Source organism: Grus americana, chromosome 2 (assembly GCF_028858705.1).
Source record: "Grus americana isolate bGruAme1 chromosome 2, bGruAme1.mat, whole genome shotgun sequence".
Classification (NCBI taxonomy): Eukaryota; Metazoa; Chordata; class Aves; order Gruiformes; family Gruidae; genus Grus; species Grus americana.
The window spans coordinates 32,407,065-32,426,083 of record NC_072853.1 but is presented as its reverse complement, the minus strand read 5'-3'; the positions used below and the strand labels follow the sequence as shown (position 1 = coordinate 32,426,083).

The window sequence follows — 19,019 nt, the reverse complement described above, 5'->3', positions numbered from 1 at the left end:
AGGAGATCTTACCTGGACCATCAAGCAAAGAGCCCACAAAGAAAGAGAATGGAAATGTTCTCTAAACACAGCTGTTAAAAATAATGCCTGAGGTTTGAGAAAATGGTGAGACTGGCTTAAAACAATTATATTAAGGTGCATTTGGGACTCAGGAAAAAAACATGCATTCCTGAGTTTCAAAGCTATCTGAGTTTCTTCTTCTCTGAAGCTGTCAAAGCTTTTAGGGGCATTAGATAGTATTTCTAAGGCTTTCTCTGCAACTCTGAATATGAGGATTTATTTTTTAAAAAATAGATGAGGTTCTGCAATAATCACACAGCTTCAGAAATTAAGATGACCTGTAAATACTAGGCTATTCACAGCAAAACTGCAAGAATTGCTAACACTGAATTCCCTTCTGGTTTTAGCAAAAATCAGTGTTCTGCTCTTGCCCAACTTAGAAGGTTTTAATGCATCTAAACATTTAAATCTTGCTGGATATAACTAAGAAGATTCTGTTGCTGTCTTTTGTCAACATTGTTCTTTCCTAGCAATTTCCTTATCAAAGCTTTTGTAGTATTACGATTACCATCATTTACTTTCCTTCATTTAACTTGCACAGTTAATGGAATGATATGTACCCTACATGACTGCACAAGGAGCTATATAATTAGCAAGCCAGTTTAAACACATTTGGAAAATAAACTTTGTTGCAATCACTGCTTGTCTTCAAGGGTTTTTAAAAGCTCCACTATAAGACATAATTTTTGTGCCTATTTCAGTTAACATAAGAGGTCCTGTGCAGATTGCATAAATGCTGTGCTGTTGGCTTTCTGGCCTAAGTGTGCTGCTTTTTTAATAGAAAAACATTTCTTTTTGAGAGAACAGGCTTCCATGGCTAAAAGACTAACTCCTCAGGATTTGGGAAAGCACAGTTATCTCCCTGTTTGTGTGACATGGGCCAGCCACTCTAGTCAGACCATTACCTGGACTAACATTGCTGCCTTTTTTTTTTTTTTTTTTTTTTAATGTGTGGCAGTTTAAGGAAATGACAGCTGAGCAACGCAGGGCTCCTGCTACTCAGTGCTGCCAAATAAGCTGTTCTTTGCCTGGTCAAGAGGCACAAGTCATCACAATGCTGATGTTGGATACCTGAGGAGGTGTGTAGGTCTTCAGTTCCTTTGAGGACCTCACCCTAAAGTCTCCAACAGGAAAGACAGTTTTTGTCAGCACGGCAGGTTGTTTGGTTCCCAGGGTTGCAGCAGCCTCCAGAACTTGCTGTGAGTATTCAAGACAAGTTCCAGCTATAGTTGAAGGACTTTCTAGGGCAAATGGAGACTAAATCAATACCATGAAAAAAGAAAATGTAATGCTTGTAAAGCATAGAAAGTCACCCTAATTCTGTCAGTGGCCAGAATGAAATAGGACGATCATTTCGCCAGCGTGCTTTCAGTGCAGCTATTGTGCTGAAAGGAAAAAGAGCTGAGCACGTTCTTATCTTTCTCCAGCCATGGTTTGCAGATGACAGGCTGGGAGAACAAACAACTTTTACTAATTGTTTTAAATGCTGTTAGAAAACAAGACATATTTAATGTCAAGCAAATATAAAAAATAATAACAATGGCCCCAAAAGGCTGGATTCCTAGGACACTGCTTTGCATACCTCTTTCTATAAAGATATTTCAAGTTAAACATCGTAACAGTGATACAGCAGAGCTTATACAAGAATTCAGCTTGTGTCATCAATGTGAATTTTTCCCAGGCAGCATGCAGGGTCTCATGAGCTCCCACTCCACAACCTCCCTGCTGAAAAGGATGCAATTTTGGTGGTGTGGGCAGCTGGCTGGGCAAGCCCTTCTCAAAGGACAGTCTGGACTATCACACCTGTGTGCTTAGAATGATGCATGTGTTTAAATGCTTTGTTGGGTGGAGGCCTAAATGAACATATCATTATGTTTGACTATTAACAGGCATAAGTTGGACATGATTTGTCTCTTCAAAGGATTTTTGACTTATTCCTTGCAAGTTGGTACTTATGTTTCAAACAAAAAAAACTTGTCAAGTCCAAGTTCTTCCTTGACAACCTCAGTTCACAGAAGGCAAAATCTCAAGTACACTCTTGACCTGAGATGCTGGCTTTCACCAATGGTTTCCAAAAAGCTATATGTCCTTTAGGTGGGTTATTTAGTGTCCATTATTAGAGACCCCCATGCAAAGCTTAATTAGATTAATTAATCATCCACTGGCAGTTAGAAATCCATTTCTGAACTGATGGGTCATTCAAATACTACCATTCTGAGCTGCACCCAAAGGCTCTCAAGCCCTCATCAGCCTCGGGGGCCTTCCTGAGTAGGAAAATCAAATTCAAAAAGCACAAAGGCATCCATGGCTGAATGACAATTTCATAGGTATCCACAATTTGAAGATTAAAGGGCTGTCTAATTTTCCTTTAGTAACATCAAGGATTAATGCTGGAGTGTGTCCAGAGAAGGGCAACAAAGCTGGTAAAGGAACTAGAGCACAAGTCTTACGAGAAGCAGCTGAGGGAACTGGGGTTGTTTAGCCTGGAGAAGAGGAGGCTGGGGGGAGACCTTACCGCTCTCTACAACAACCTCAAAAGAGGTTGTAGTAAGGTGGATGTTCGTCTCTTCTCCCAAGTAACTAGGGAAAGGACAAGAGGAAATGGTCTCAGGTTGCATCAGGGGAGGTTTAGATTGGATAGTAGGAAGAATTTCTTCACCAAAAGAGTGGTCAGGCATTGGAACAGGCTGCCCAGGGAAGTGGTTGAGTCACCATCCCTGGAGGTGTTCAAAAAACATGTAGATGTGGCACTTTGGGACATGGTTTAGTAGACATGGTGGTGTTGGGTTCACGGTTTCACTTGATTATTTTAGAGGTCTTTTCCAACCTTAAAGATTCTATGACTCTATGATTCTAATTTGGTCTAATCTATTAAGTACAATACTTTCATCCACAGTTATATTTTAAGCCATCTTTTCACGTGCTGGCACCAAGTGTGTCTGTCTCTGTAGATATGATTTTGATAGTAGCAGGGTTTGTGTGTGCCAAGATGAATTTTAAAGCACCTCCCCTCAACATATATACTTTATGCAGTGTGTGCAGTGACTAGGGTATTGCCCCAGGACTCAGGAGCTGGCTCTAGTCTGAGCTCTGTCATTGACTTGCCAAGTGACCAGATACAAGACTGTTTTCCTGCTTACGGATGATAACAATTAGAAAGGGTGAACGCAGAACATTATTTAATGGTTAGGTATTGGTATCCCCATTTCTAGACCAACTCCTCCTCAGTCCATGACTGGGGCCTATAGGCCTTACAAAGTCAGTAAAGGTAACACCGTAAAGGTAAATTACAAGGGTATTTATTGCATCAGCTGATATACTTTAAACCTGAGTATGGAAGCAACATGTTTTGGCCAGTAAGTGAAGAAGGTAAAGCTTTGTTTCAAGTACTTACGCATATTAAGGACATTATGCAAAGGATTTGATAAATGTATCCTCTTTTCTGGTTTTATTTTTAATTATCTGGATGACATTTTCATTTGTAACAGATAATGTCTTTAGCATCTGCCTATGACAACACATGGGCAGCATTTCAGAACTGTTCCCAATTGCATTTGGACACGTCAGAGAATTTGTAAGATCTTCATGTCTCTCCACCTGCCAGGAGAGAGTGAAGTCATGGCACTCTTCCAATGCTAAAGCTAGATTAACTTTCTATAAACCAGAGAGGACTGTCTGCATCACAACCAAGGCCGAGGTCATTTAGGAGATCAGAAGCAGTCTCTGCAGTACCGAGCATCTCACGTGTGATTTGATAAAGGCTCAACGTTCAGAAGAAATAGGTGAATGTAAATATGCTAAAGAAATCTGCCTGGTGGGTGATGGAGCAGATTTGCTGGTCCCCAGCCAGTCACCTCAGTCAGAAATTCGCTAAGAAGGAGCTGGGGAAGTGAAGCGTGCTAACGTGGTCTCTCGTTTCAGCTTACAAGGAAAAGATGAAGGAGCTGTCCATGCTCTCTCTGATCTGCTCCTGTTTTTACCCTGAACCTCGCAACATGAACATCTATAAATATGATGGTGAGTGACTTTCTCTGGAAATCATCCTGCAGGTCAGATAATCTGCTACTGCTGGGAAATGACTCAGTTCACCGTCCCAGTCCATAATGTTAGTCAGTAGATGTTTTGCTGATTTAACAATTTGTTTGCTGGTTTTGGCTATTATCTTTGTATTACCTGTGTATTACCTGTGATGCTGGATATTGTTCCTAAACTCTTAAAGCTAGCCCTCTCATACTGAGCTTTACTTTTCCTACTACCCATTTGAAAATTACAGCTCTTCACAGCTGACATAATTCCCAAGGAAACCGAGAAAAGATGAAAGCATGCTTAAAAAACTAATCAGCTTGGGCACTGCTCACACGGGGTGTGAAATGACACAGAACCCCAATAAGCTTCCAAAACTGCTGTACTTTTGTATCTTTATGAGATTAAGGTATAATTAAGCTATTACAGATAAAATGGAATGTACTTCTCCTGAGAACAGTTTTCAGCCCATAATCTGCCATTGCATTTAAAATGCCCGAGGCAAAGATGCTAAATCTTCTGTCTGTACTTCTGATCCCACACTAACGTCTGTGCTGCTTCTCTCCTCAATACCGCTGAGGTATTGAAGGGCTTACCATTTCTCACTTTATTGTGCAGACATGGAAGTGAAACAAATCAACAAACGTGCCTCGGGCCAGGCCTTTGAACTGATCCTAAAGCCGCCATCTCCAGTCTCAGAAGCACCACGAACTTTAGCTTCTCCAAAGAAGAAAGAACTGTCTCTTGAGGAGATCCAGAAAAAGCTGGAGGCTGCAGAGGAGAGGAGAAAGGTATCTTTCCTTAAAAAAAGTAATTAGACCTGACTTAGTGTACAGAATAATAGCCAAGTTTCCCATCCGTTGGTATTTTTTCCATTGCCATCACCAACTCACAGTGGCCTGCACAGACAAAAATTATTAACATGTGCAAAGAAACAGATGAGTTTATTTTCTTTCAGCAGCTTGCAAACAAACCTCACTGGTTTTGATGCTTGGGAAGTATGAGTCACAAAATCCAGATAGCTTTGGATAGGAAACCCAAATGGGTTCAAATATGCATGCTTACTGTGTGAGTGTGAGTGGTTCATTCAGAGCATCTATAAGAGTGGCCAAAAACCAGTGCAATCCTTCTAAGTTTAAGAGATGGATGTGCAATTCAAACGGCTACTGTCTGGGCTACCAGATCTTGACTCCTAGTAGTGCCCATGGAAATTACTCACAAGGCCTGCCTGAGGCAGCTTAAATGTCTTATTTATGCAATACAGAGGTATTTCAGCCCTGAATAAAGACCGTTCTGGATCATTCACCACACACTTGAGTGAAGGCAATAGTTACACAGCTAGTAAGAGAGACATTTCTAGCAGACAATATGAATAGTGCTGGAAGTTGGTCTTGTGGGGTTATCAACAGAGTAAGTCTTTCCTTCCTTTTTGACACTGTTTCATAATCAGTAAGTTTGTCAAATAGGGCTTGGAAGGGTTGTTACACATTCTTCACAAAGGTTAGCACAACTTCACTATTTATTTGGTTTTCACCGTGACTAATGTGTTGCAGAGGTCTTTATTTACTTTAAGAGCTTTCAGATAAATACATCTTTCAAAGTATTCATTTTAGTAAAAGGACATGACTGTATGTGAAAGGAATATGCATTTGCACTTGCACCTGCCCAGAAGCATGAGCTTTCACACACCCAAATGATGATATGCCCCGAAGACTGAATCTGTGAAGTGCCTCTGTACTGAGTACAAATACTCAAGAAAAGATATGGACACAGAATGAAATGGCAGCAATTAAGAAGCCTGATATTATGCATATACTTAGTGGGAAATATAAATTGAATGTCCCAGAGATTTAATTTCATTGATTTCATTACTGTTCATTTCTTCCTAAAGAAAAACTCATTATGCAATAAACTGGTAATCAGTGATAGCAATACAGACACCTGCCATTTCTTCCCCTTGGTACTGTATTCATTCTGAATGAACATATAACTGAGTTATTTTAATAGGCAAAATCCTCCACATATTAGCATTGCAGCAACTGGGAAAGGAACAAAGAACTGAGCAGAAAACTTCATTACCTCACTGTTAAAATCCCTGGTGCTCCCACTTCTCAACTATTGCCTTCAGTTTTGGCCTGCAAAAGAGTATAGTCTGGAGAAGGGTAAAAAAGCAATCAGAGGAACAGAACATCTTCCTTAAGAAGATAAATTAAATAGTCCACTTTTCAGCTTGGAAAGAGACAGCAAATGGAAGATAAGATAGAAGTCCACAAAGTCATGAACGGTAATGAGAAGATGAATAGGAACAATTATATTCTGTTTCACGCAATCCAGAGGAGAAGAAACACTCAATGAAAGCATCAGATAGCAATTTCAAAACAGAGAGAGGGAATCACCTTTTCATGTGTTGTTTAATCAAGCTATATCTGTTATCACAGACTATTCAGAGATTATTAAAATATTATTTATTTCAAAAAGATACTAGCAAAATTGATAGAGCGCTACCTTGTAGAAAATGATTTTATGAATGCAACCTCTGGCTCAGAAAATATGTAACTTAGCGACTGCTGAAAGCTAGGAAACTATATATATACATATATTTACATACATATATATCTATATCTTCCAAGGAGAGGACCAGGCAGATTTGCCCAACTTCGTCTTCACTTTCCCTAAGCATCTTCCACTTTCTGCTGCTAGACAAACCAGACAAACTTTTTCTGACATCCAGCATGGCAGTTGTTATCATACTTTTCAATCTATGTAGAGCAGCTGTCAGGCATGACCATTCTAGATCATGTCCTTCCAGCACAGTTCTAATTAAAATCAAGTATAACTAATGGATAAGAATTGCCTTTTTGGAAAAAAATGTTAATTGATTTCACACTGTTTAAGAATTAGGTTCTGCTCTGTTAATTAGGCAGTGTTCTTTGATAAATTTTCAAACTCATGAGAACAGCTATACATACACTTCAAGTCTCCTGCTTATGCTGTTTCCTGTTTATCATTCTTGTTTATTCCCTTATAACCTTTTACAGGGCTCTTTCCTTTTCTCCCCCTTTTTGTCAACCTCACTTGACAGTCACTGTGACCTTGTACTCTCAGACCAAACCAAGAGTTTCACCTGAGGCATTTTTTCCTTTTACACCACATACTGAGACCCATTTTGGCTAGTTACAGATTTGTCCTTTCTGTTTATAGAATCCTCTTTACAGCATGTCATTATTATCCCATTAATTTTTTGGCATATGTGTGCTATATTTTCCCACCTTGGTGGATAATCAGAAAGATTTTTTCATCCTTCCCCCTTGAAAAATTAGAGCACAGTGACATTGTAAGCAGCAGAAGTTTATTTGTTACAGAACCTTTAACTTTTATCAATTTTTATCCAATTGGTCATGAATGTTCAGCTATTATTATATTTGATGTACAGACTTCAAGAACCATATGTTGAATTATGTATCTTTATTGTCCATATTCAACTTACTAGCATAAAAATGAAATACTAAGGTGACGCACATTTCTACTGGACTTTGGATTATGGGAGAGAAATCATATCTAATTAAATCCTCTTAATGGCTTTGTATTGGGATGAAATTGAATCAGGCTCATCCCTAGTGCTTAGCACCACAAAGGATGCAGGAGAACAGTCATATTTTTTAACTTTCATGTGGCTGGATATAGACTTATAGCTATATGAGTTTTTAATACCATTACTATGAAATGCTGCAAGATAAGCCCCCCGTGCAGCCTAGCCTGGGCAAGGCTTGCTGTGCTCCCTGGAGCAGGCAGGCAGCCCAGGGCGTCTCTGCAGCATCGTGGCCGCACTCTGCGTCCGGCTTCAGCACCCGACTCGCTGCCCCTTTGAGCCAGCCCCACAGCCTGCCCAGAGGCACTTCTTAATACTCTCGATCCATCTCGCTTTTGGCATTGAAAAAATCACCTGTGCTTTACCGCATGGTACAGCAGGCTGTGAGGGAAAAGGCTTCACCCAGGCCGGGAAGGCGGAGGGGAACAAATGCCCCCTCCTAAAAATTGCGCGGGACCTACAAAACTGCCGCTCCAGGCAAGAGGATCAGCCAGGATCAGCACCTTCCCTGGCAAAAGCAGAGCTTTCTTTGTTCTTCCAATTCATTCCTATTCCCGTCCTTGGTTTCCTGTAATTTGTAAGCGAGCAGGCTGGGAGGACAGGCACTGCCCGAGACATTTGCCCCATCTTGCCCAGCTACTCATCTCCCTTTCTGCTGCTGCTGGCCCTCAGCTGTGCTTGTGCGGAGGGGGAATACAGCATGAAATGCTTTTCCATGTAAAGGTCCCAGCAATATGTGTGGAATCAGCACCAGAACTGAGTATTTCTGCCCCATTTTGATTTACACCATAGCATTTCCATATGTGGCGCTTCACTCCTAATGTTTACAAAAGATAGCCAAAACTGCAAGCTACTCCGCAGCTCCTCATCCAAAACGCATAAACCTGTGGGATATGTGCCCATGGAAGATGTTTGCTACCAGCTAGCAGAGGGTTGCTGTTAGGCAGCAGGGTCTGTCTCGGAGCACATGGAGTCATGAGCAGAGACAGCATATATCCCAGTGCTGGCAAAGCTGCTCTCCACAGTCTACTGTGGGCTTTGCTGCTAATGAACAGTCATAAGACAAAGTGACATCATTGATCTTCATTAACTTTAAAATGCCAGGCTTCAGACTGCAGCAGATCAAGAAGTGCTTCATGAGCAGATAGGAGAACGTCAGGTAGAGGGCTCAGGTGATATCGCTTGCATCCCTCCAGCATGCCTTGTTCACTCCCATGGGTCACAACCCCGAGAGCAGCAATTTTGTGCCAGCTGAGGAAGAGGCAGTGAGTTTTCTTGAATCACATTGTGGATGGGCTTTTTATTTTTTTTACTCTGCTTCATGTTCTTAGTAGTTCTGGCCCAAAGGTCCTTTGGTGACTGGACAAAAAAAAAAGGGATTCTCATCTAAATTCAAACAAAATTTTGCACCATCTGGTTTCAGTAGAAGCAGGACTTGACCTACGGTTACCATTCAGATGTCTCTGGCTCTCCAGCCATATGGCCATTTCACTCCTCTGCTCTGTGATCCCATGGAGCAGGATCATGCCCCTCTTCTTCGTGTCTCTTTAGACTGCCATCACTTTGGGAGAGGAACTGCCTCTCCCTGTGTATTTGCACGCTGCCGGGGACAGTGAGTCCTCACAACAGCCAGAACAGGTGCTAATGGAATACAAATAATAGCATTCCCAGTGAGGAACAGGATGTAACCATACAGAGGTTTGAGGAAGCCAGTGCCATGAGCGAGGTCTTGAGTCCATTCCCTTGCTTTTACATGGAAAAATCCCAACCTCAATTACTTCCTCCGAAAACATCACTACTTCAACTCACCATTTCTTTCTGACTAATACCTAGGCTTCACCTTGGCATTTACATTGCAGTAGGAGCCTTTAATCCTGTCTTCATATTCTGCTCCATTAATAGTATCTCTTAAATACACAATACACTGAAGAATACCAAGGTTAATGCAGCTTCTGCTGAACAATTTAATTTTAAAAAATCCAGCCAGTGAATGAATGTGTTATGAAAGCAGAGCTCTCACGACTGGTAGTGTGCCTCATACATCCTAGTAACTAAGATGGTCGGGTGAATGCATTCAAGCTGAAATTCCCATTTTAAAAGCAGTTGTCTGAGCCCATTTCTTGATAGAAGTAATCCTTTAATTTTATCTCTGCATAAATTACTTCAGTATTTGGATGCACATATCAAAAATAGATAAATGTGAGAAAATAAAACACCTGTTACTGAGATAAGTAGAATTTTCTTCTTGTGAGTAATAATTAAAAAATATATGTATCTCCAAAGCCAGTTTCCATAAATAATTTTGCTCATTAAGTGAATGTTTAGTTGTCTGCATCTATCTCTGGCCAACTAAATATGAGATGTGGATTTCCTTTTGAAGCACTAGTCTCTGAAAACTGGGGACACACGTGATCCTTTAGAAATATGACATGAATGTCATAGAAGTTTGCCTGTATTAGCCATCTTTTAGCACAGTAATACATTTCTAGGGGCGAATGTATCTGTACCAGGAATGTTTTACAACACTCTTATTCCTCTACATCTAGCATTAGACGCTGCAGCTGTAGCTACATTGATTAAGCGTTGTTATATTTAAGAAGTCTTCTGAATATTCCCCCCTGAGGATTGCTTTTTCCTTTCTCCACCATTCCATAATTTTCTCTCCTTATTAATCTTCTTTATCTTTCACCCCATTTCCAGCCTCTTTTACTCATTTCCTCACAATAGCTGTATAAAAAGCACATATCATAACCCATTTACAAGTGTGTTAGAACATCGACTCTCAAGGATTTGAAAATATCCTTTCCAGCATTTCAAACAATACAATCTCGAAAATAAACTTGGAATAAAAACTTCCTACATATGTTGGAATCCTGTATCAAGACCATGGGAGCCCAAACGCAGCAGTTAAAAGCCAACACAAACAAAGGGAGCCCCACTAGGTATCTGGGGTCATTCACTTAGCCGTTCCTGGATGTGTACACTTTGAACAGACAGGGTGGCCAAGTTCTTTTGCCAAATGTGTTGGAAACAGAAAATCGTTTGTCAATCCAGTACAAAAACATAACCAACCACCTTCCAAAATTGTCGTAAGCGGATTTCAAAAATGGCCCGAACCCCAGGGAAACAGGCAGACTCACAGCTGGGGTGTAACAGTATTAGAAGAGGGGTGTCAGTCTAAATGCCACACTACCCCATGGACGTTTTGTGGTGGGGAGGGGGTCCCTTTGTTTTGAACCGGTCCCAGGTACCTTGAACATTTTGAGGGAGGAAAAGGAATGCTCTTTAAGGCATATCGTAAAGGAAAATCGCATTAGGGGTGTGCAGTCGGTTCCTGAGGCCTGGTTTAGCTTTCGTTCAGACTCTTACTGGTGCCAATGCAATTCGTATCCAGTAAATACTGAATTAGCGTATAAAGATTTTCTTCATTATCATGCATTAGTGGACAAATTACTTTTGAATGTGTTGTCTGCCAGCATAGCCTCCAGAACTGTGTGCACTTTGATGTGGAACTCTAATTTTTCACTGTTCTCCTGGATTTATGATAATAAGAAGCAGTTCCAGAAGGCAAAGGGTCTGAATGGAAAAAAACAAATCCTGAAAAATGGGCAAGTGCCCCAAAGTCTCAAAGGCATTTTGCTCATGTTGAAAGCCAATGTTCTTTTCAAAAATTCTGCTTATAGGCACAGTCCAAATCTAACTTTTCATTCTAGCATCTCCATGGGGCCTGGATATGTCCTTGGAAATGTCTGTTTTCCAAATCTAAAAATGCTTGATTTTATAACACTCTATATATACATATTTAAACACCATGGAATGTTAGCTGTCCAAATTAACAAGTCACTTAAATGTTTCATGAGAAAGGATATTACAGTTAATACCATACTATCTTTTATATTCAAACTCCCAACAGGAAGGGAAATAGATTCTTAGATTATCAAAGTTACTTTTAGATCACTTAAGCAAAGGATTCACAAAATTCATATCAGCAACCAAAGTTTAATGACGATAACTTTTTCAAAATTACATGAAAGCTTGCCATTGAACAGTAAATTAAACAGAAAACGCAGAATCACTTCACAAGCACTGGTCAAACTGAGCCATTCAAGTTGGTCCAAAAATGGTAAAGCAAGATGAAGATGTTCAATTATTTCAATTTCACATTGTACCAAATCTTTCAATAAGTTTTTACATTTTGAAATAGCCTACAAAGAACTGTTAAATGCTAAGTGTCTGAAATCAAATATTTTGCTTCCACAAAAACTATTTTTATTAAATTATTATTAAAATTATTGATGTTTTTAAACTCATGAGGCTTTTACGATTTTTCAATTAGACTACAAAATTCCTTCTTTGCCCAGCAATTTTTTCCCTCTGGCTCCTTCCATTCTACACCAGTGAAACTCACAGAATCACAGAACGGTTCACATAGAGCAGGTTGCACAGGATTGCGTCCAGGCAGGTTTTGAATGTCTCCAGAGAAGGAGACTCCACAACCTCTCTGGGCAGCCTGTGCCAGTGCTCGGTCACCCTCGAAGTGAAGAAGTTTTTCCTCATATTCAGGTGGAACTTCCTGTGTTCCACTTTGTGCCCACTGCCCCTCATCCTGTCTCTAGGTGCCACTGAAAAGAGCCTGGCCCCACCCTCCTGGCATCCACCCTTCAGATACTTATATAAGTGTTGATGAGATCCCCTCTCAGTCTTCTCTTCTCCAGGCCCCAGGTCTCTCAGCCTTTCCTCATGAGAGAGATGCTCCAGTCCCCTCATCATCCTTGTAGCCCTCCACTGGACTCTCTCCAGCAGTTCCCTGTCTGTCTTGAACTGGGGAGCCCAGAACTGGACACAGAACTCCAGGTGTGGCCTCACCAGGGCAGAGTAGAGGGGCAGGATAGCCTCCCTCGACCTGCTGGACACGCTCTTCTTGATGCACCCCAGGATACCATTGGCCTTCTTGGGCACGTTGCTGGCTCATGGAGAGCTTGTTGTCCACCAGGACTCCCAGGTCCTTCTCCACAGCGCTGCTTCCCAGCAGGTCAACCCCTAACCTGTACTTGTGCAAACTCCTTCTGCACCTGTCTGGGGACGTGTTGTTCACATTTGCAAGATCTTTTGGTCTGCACAGCAGTTATTCTCCCTGAGTCAAAGATCTGAAGAATGCTTGCTCTATTACTCTCTGTTCAGTGTATGCTGTAATGGCGATAAGAGCAAGGCAGAGCCTTTGTAAGTACCAACTGTTTCAGCAGACCATTCCCATCACCACAGTTTGAGAAATGAGCCTTTAACTGCAACCAGGCCAGAGGTGAAAGCAAGTGCATTAAGTGGCCAAGATGGATGAAATTAGCTTTTTCCTCTGATCTCAAGCAAGCCATTACAGCCTTGCAAAACCAGATATGTTTTACTCCAGTGTCTTGCTGCAAAATGTTCTGCCTGGCTTTTGCAGCCTTTTCTAGAATCTGCTTAATTTGCCTCATCAGTGCATTTGGCTTTATGTGCATCTTACCTTCGTTAAAATACTTGTTTTCTCCTCCTAGTTGGATCTCGCTCATGTAAAAGAATTGCAGCCTTTTTCACTCCATTTAAAGCCACATGATAGAATTTAATAGGATTCATTATCACTAATTGTAATTATTGGTTAAAGCCCTTAATTTAGGCCTTAAACTAATTCATTTTTATGGATAACAATGGCAACAGTGCATTGTGATCTGCAATGAAATACACACTAAGCTTCCCAGAGCCATATTTCATTCCCTGATTTCTGTTTGCTTCTCGTGCTCCCTCTAATTTATTTTCTCCAAAAGCACACAATGTTGTTTATCATTTCTAAATAACCCCTTTGAAACATATGGTCTTTTCGACTGACTTGCCTGGAGGATGGGCCCAATGCTGCAAGTTCTTTGGCTTGTCTCCTAGGATCAGTGGTTTCATGTTAGTAATTTGATTTAAAATAAATAACCAAGCTTATGCTTCTAAGCAATGAGTTTACAAAGACAAATAACACAGTATTGTGCATAAGCTGCATCCATTTAATTCCTACCGAAGTTTTCATCTTCCTTGCAAAATTTGGATTTGTAACTAAAAATAGCTTTTTTGTTATTTTCTGTAGAATAACCCCCTTTTTTTCCCTTCCTTATCAAAGAGATGAAGCCCAACATAAATAGCATGGGAAAAAAGCATTGTCTGAATTGATTCTGTCTGTCTTTCACAACAGTAAACTTCAACGTCTATTATTAACTATTCGAGCACATTAAAGGATAGTCCAACCTAGGTGAAAAATGCACCTCTCCTGTGTTGGCAACCTCCCTTTTAACACTGTACATAGCTTCAGCCCTCCATTGCGTATCTCTGCAAATAAAATTCTCATGGCTAAGAGACTGCAGCTGTCAGAGGTTGAGCAACCACGCAGTAACCCAGACAACCCAGGACAGTAACACACGACAGCATTTCTTGTTAACAGAAGTGCTTTGGACACTTCTCTGCCGCTGCCTGAGGCACATACCTCACATTTAGCCAGTGCCTCTAAGCCCCTGTTATTGAAGCTAATCTGGTTTATACACAGAAGTGATCTTTCCAAACAGTGCATGTCACAACAAAGCAACAAACTTTTATTCAGTTTCCAAACTCAGTGGACTGTTGCCCTGTGGGAATTACTTTGCTCCACATGAGTATTTCATTTCAGCTGCACGTCTTTCTGTTTCCAGTCCCAGGAGGCCCAGGTGCTGAAACATCTGGCAGAGAAGAGAGAACATGAGCGAGAAGTGCTTCAAAAGGCTTTGGAGGAGAACAATAACTTCAGCAAAATGGCAGAGGAAAAGCTGATACTGAAAATGGAACAGATCAAAGAAAACCGTGAAGCTAATTTAGCTGCTCTTATTGAACGTCTCCAAGAAAAGGTAACCACACCATCACTCCTCACCTTAGACTAGAGAGGAAATTATAATCAATATTTTGATGAGATGTTGTGGGTAGCTCTTATCTCAGTTGCTACACTTGAGCAATTTTTAAGTCAGAGCTCCTGATGCCTACCTAAACCACCACTCACTTTTGAAAAAGACTGAACTTCTGTAATCACACATTCACAGCATGGATGAGATTGGAAGGGACCTCTGGAGATCATCTGGTCCATCTCCCCTGCTCAAGCAGGGCCACCTAGAGCTGGTTGCCCAGGACCATGTCCAGATGGAGACTCCACAACCTCCCTGGGCAACCTGTGCTGGTGCTTGGTCACCCTCACAGTGAAAAAGTGTTTCCTGATGTTCAGAGGGAACTTCCAGTGTTTCAGTCTGTGCTCGTTGCCTCTGGTCCTGTCACTGAGCACCACTGAAAAGAGCCTGGCTTTTTGCACCCTCCATTCAGGAATTTATACACATTGATGAGATCGCCCTGGAGCCTTCTCTTCTCCAGGCTGAACAATCCCAGCTGTCTCAATCTTTGCTCATAACAGAGATTGAGAGACGCTCCAGTTCCTTAATCTTCATGGCCCTTCACCAGAGTCTCTCCAGAGAAAGGTTGATTTTCTAGCTTCTGAGAAGTGCTGTGAACGAATGAAAGTCACTTGTGTTTAGATTTCAGCTTTTAAGAAGAGGCATTAATCAAATCAAATAGTTGTCCTGTGTCTGTAATTCTTGGTTTCTCACAGGAGAAAAATGAAAAAATAGGGGGAAAAAAATCTTGGGTCTGTTCTTCCAGAAGTCTTGCAAATAAAAGAAACTAAATTTTCTTGTGGAGATCTTTGGTACAGCCAGAGGAAACAGGTAAATCACAAACTCCACCATGCAGGACCAAGCGTGCCCTTCTCAAAAAAACACCACTTCCACACGAGAGAGGGAAACATGCACGAGTGATCACTTATTTCTCTCAGTGCTGAACTTTCTCATATGTTAGTAAATTGACTAATAGAAAGAAAATAGCTCTCAGTGGCTTTCAGTGAGATCTTCTCCGTAAGCACTCCTGTTTCTCTGATGGAGACAAAAGTCTCAGAGAGCAGAAAAAAACAACAGAAACCAAAGGATGATGTTACAAGTGACTACGCAAATGGGATAATTCTTGTGCTTAAGAACTGTACCCAGATTACTTGACATTTTTGCATTAGATTAGTTTGCAGGCACATATCCCAAAGCTTATGAAAACAAAAGGAAAAACCAATTAGCCATCCTTGAGGTCCAAAAGGAAATGGGAAGGACAGCTGAAGCATCTCTCTATCCTAGGTTAATGTTAAAAGACTATTAAGCCCTGTTTCCGCAGCAATATGATGGCATATGTTCATCAAATCCAAAGAATGCTTCTGAACAAAGATGACTAACTTATTTGGGAACATTTGTACAGACCAGTAATTTAAAATTGCATGTTTATACAGGTTTGCCCGTATAGTCAGGCAAAAAAGTGAACCCTGAATATGCAGGAAAAGAAGTGAGATATCTGGGTCCAAATCTTCAAAAGCTACACAGAACTGTGGACACCCTGAGGTTTTGGTGTCTAGAAGCGCCTACAATCAAAGCTAACTTCTGTATACTGCAGTTAACAGGAGCAAGGAACAAGTCCCGTATAAAATCTAGCATTCGGAAATCCGGATATTATAAGAAACTCTGCTTTACAGAGTCAGTTGATGCAATAAGCTGTCTTGGCCTGTGATCCATAGACACTAAAAAAACCAATAAAAAAGTAATTGTTGATTTCAGTGAATTTCTTACAATAAAAGACCTTCCAATGCATGGAAATACCTAGGGAGTGCCTTAAAATGAAGTCAGCTAGGGATGGATGTGTGCTTCTGTAGTCACCTTGTACTTGTCAATTGGTTGTCTGGGGGTTTTTTTCAGTGATCAGACACAAGAAGTAAAAATCTGATAGTCTGACAGTTGAAAGGAGAGAGGCATAAACCAAAAACCCTAAAACCCAGAAGCTGCCAAAAATAATAGTTTTATAAACACATCCAAAGTAGAACATTCCTAAATTCATTTGACAGCTGTTGTTCCAGACCACAGGCCCATTTCCACTGACCTATCTGAATATACAGTGGCTCAAATAAATCTATGTTAATTATGACTCCTTTGTAAAAGGGAAGACAGCACAACTGGAAGTGGACAGAAGGGCCTAGCATTGACTTTTGGTAACCGTGTCCCTTCTCCATCACAGCCAGAGAAAGAATGGAGAGGACAGCTAGCTTCATCGTTGTGTCTAAAGGGACATTTGAGATGTTCAGATTGACCCATTTTAGAGGAACTAAATGCTCAGACCTTTATATATGGTTCCTAAATGCTACAGATAACACAGTAACTAACACTTGTCCATACAGTGTGCAAGCAATTAATTCAAGCCCACTCATCCTTCCCTATATTTAGTTTAACACCTGGGAATTCAAAGAGCAAATGTGAGCACGTGGCACATTTTATGCTGCAAGCAGCACCTCTCTATGAGGGCCTTTAAAATGAAACTCTGTGAGGTGCCCAGGATTATAAGGCCATATCAGATAAAAGACTGAGCTGCAGAGCATAAGCAGAACGTAAGTGTTGGAATGCCTCAGGCTGGTCTGGTGGATGACACCTCTCCTGAGCTGCATCCTTTAAAGATGGCTGTGCTGCGAAATAAGTTTTGCACAGGCATCAAATGCACAACCTAAACAAATTGTCATCAGGAGTCTCCCTGGGAAGGTGAAATGAGAAAGAGGTTTGATTTTTTTCCCTTCTTGATATTTTCCAGGAGAGGCATGCCGCAGAGGTCCGTAGAAACAAGGAGCTCCAGGTGGAACTGTCTGGCTGAAAACAGCAATGGTGGATGTGACCCATCCCCACCATTAGTAAACTTCCCCTGCCTATATTATTATGGATCATGCGATATCAGTATGGGAAATGTATGACATGGTTTAAAAAAAAAATCAAGAACTCAATAAAAAACTTTAAAAAAGAAACAAAAATAAAAACAAAAACAATGCGGTCTCTTTGCAGAATGATTTGCTTGATGTTTAAAAAACTTGGATCTTATTTTGTAAATACTTACATTTTTGTTAAAAAATACAAGTATTGCATTATGCAAGTTATTTCATAATCTTACATGTCCTGTAACAGGCTTCTGATGTTGTCTATTTCCACTCAGTTGAATTTGCTGGGTCTGTTCATTTGAAGCACCTCACGTCTAATTGCATTCCCTGCGACTTTCATTCCAACCACCACGAGGTCAGTAGTAGTTCTATGGTGCTAGAGACCAGTCATTGCCTAATAACCTAGACTGCTTTGCCATCAATAAGCTTTGTTGAAACAGTGACTAGATCACAGGTATCGTGACTTCACATTCAGCTGTCCAAGACAAAAGGCTCTTAAAATGTAGTTTCTTCAAATGCAACTTACGCTACAGGACTCTGTAGTGCGCTATATAATTGAGGTTAAATGGCCAGGTGCAGTACTTGTTGCTTCTGCTTTTTGCGGTGAGAGGCAACAAATACAGCTGTGCAACAGAGTGAAAGCAAGTAGGATCCATTTGAGGCAAATTTAAGAGGCACATTGTAACCATCAAGCTATGACAAATTCTGGATGATGCCAAACAGCCATACAAATGCTAATTGTAAAGTGAGCTTAATTCACCACTTGAAAATTTATTGATGGAGCAACTAATAGATAGCATCAAGTGGCTTTATCTGTAGGTGCCATGATCTATGATACTTATCTGATGCTACCACATTACATGTCTAATAGTACAAGAGGCTACCGAATATTTCACCTGGAACCCATGAGCCAGTTGTTACCTTTTTTTTTTGACACTGCTGACTTCCATTCGTCATGACCTTTACTCTTCAGTGTTAGCTGACCCTACCTAGTGACAGACATCTAAGACTAAGAGGGCTGAAGCAGGAGGAATGACTAGACAGGGTGTTTGTGCCAAGTACAGTATCACCAAACCTAACACATCATCCCCAAAATAGCTGCAGTTTTGAAGTTGTCCCTACCCCCCTGGAGGTTGCTGCCTGCATATTCTACTCTTCATTAGTGCTATTTTCCTGTATGTCATTGTGAGCAAGCTGTGATTAATAAAGAATTGGGGTTCTGTGAACTGAAAAAGGGCTTGTCTCTTCTCTCGCTCCATTACTTCTCTGTGAGGTGAAAACCTGATGTAGTCATAAAAACATGGAAATGACACTTAAATAAGACCTATTAATAAACCAAGCCTATTTCTCTGGTAATACAGGAGTAACCCCTGCAATGTGTTTTCCAGTGCTTAGGCTAGTTGGTTTTAAAAATTACTGTATAAACTATAAATGTGACCTCCAGCACTGAGTTTATTAAAAAAGAGCACTAGCTACACACATGCACATGCACCCCTTAATCCTGACACAATATTGGGGAAAAAAAAAAAAAAAAAG

The 19,019-nt window shown here is 40.8% G+C and overlaps 1 protein-coding gene across 1 annotated transcript in view; it reads left to right on the top strand.

Moving 5' to 3' along the window:
* The window catches only part of STMN2 (stathmin 2), a 42,984-nt gene extending 24,267 nt beyond the window's left edge, over nt 1–18,717 (top strand). The window contains exons 2-5 of the mRNA XM_054818446.1: nt 3,982–4,077; nt 4,702–4,874; nt 14,371–14,562; nt 17,366–18,717. Of these exons, the coding sequence (XP_054674421.1) occupies nt 3,982–4,077; nt 4,702–4,874; nt 14,371–14,562; nt 17,366–17,425 (521 nt within the window). The 3' untranslated portion in view covers nt 17,426–18,717. The remainder of the gene's footprint in view (nt 1–3,981; nt 4,078–4,701; nt 4,875–14,370; nt 14,563–17,365) is intronic.
* Nucleotides 18,718–19,019: the final 302 nt, after the last annotated feature.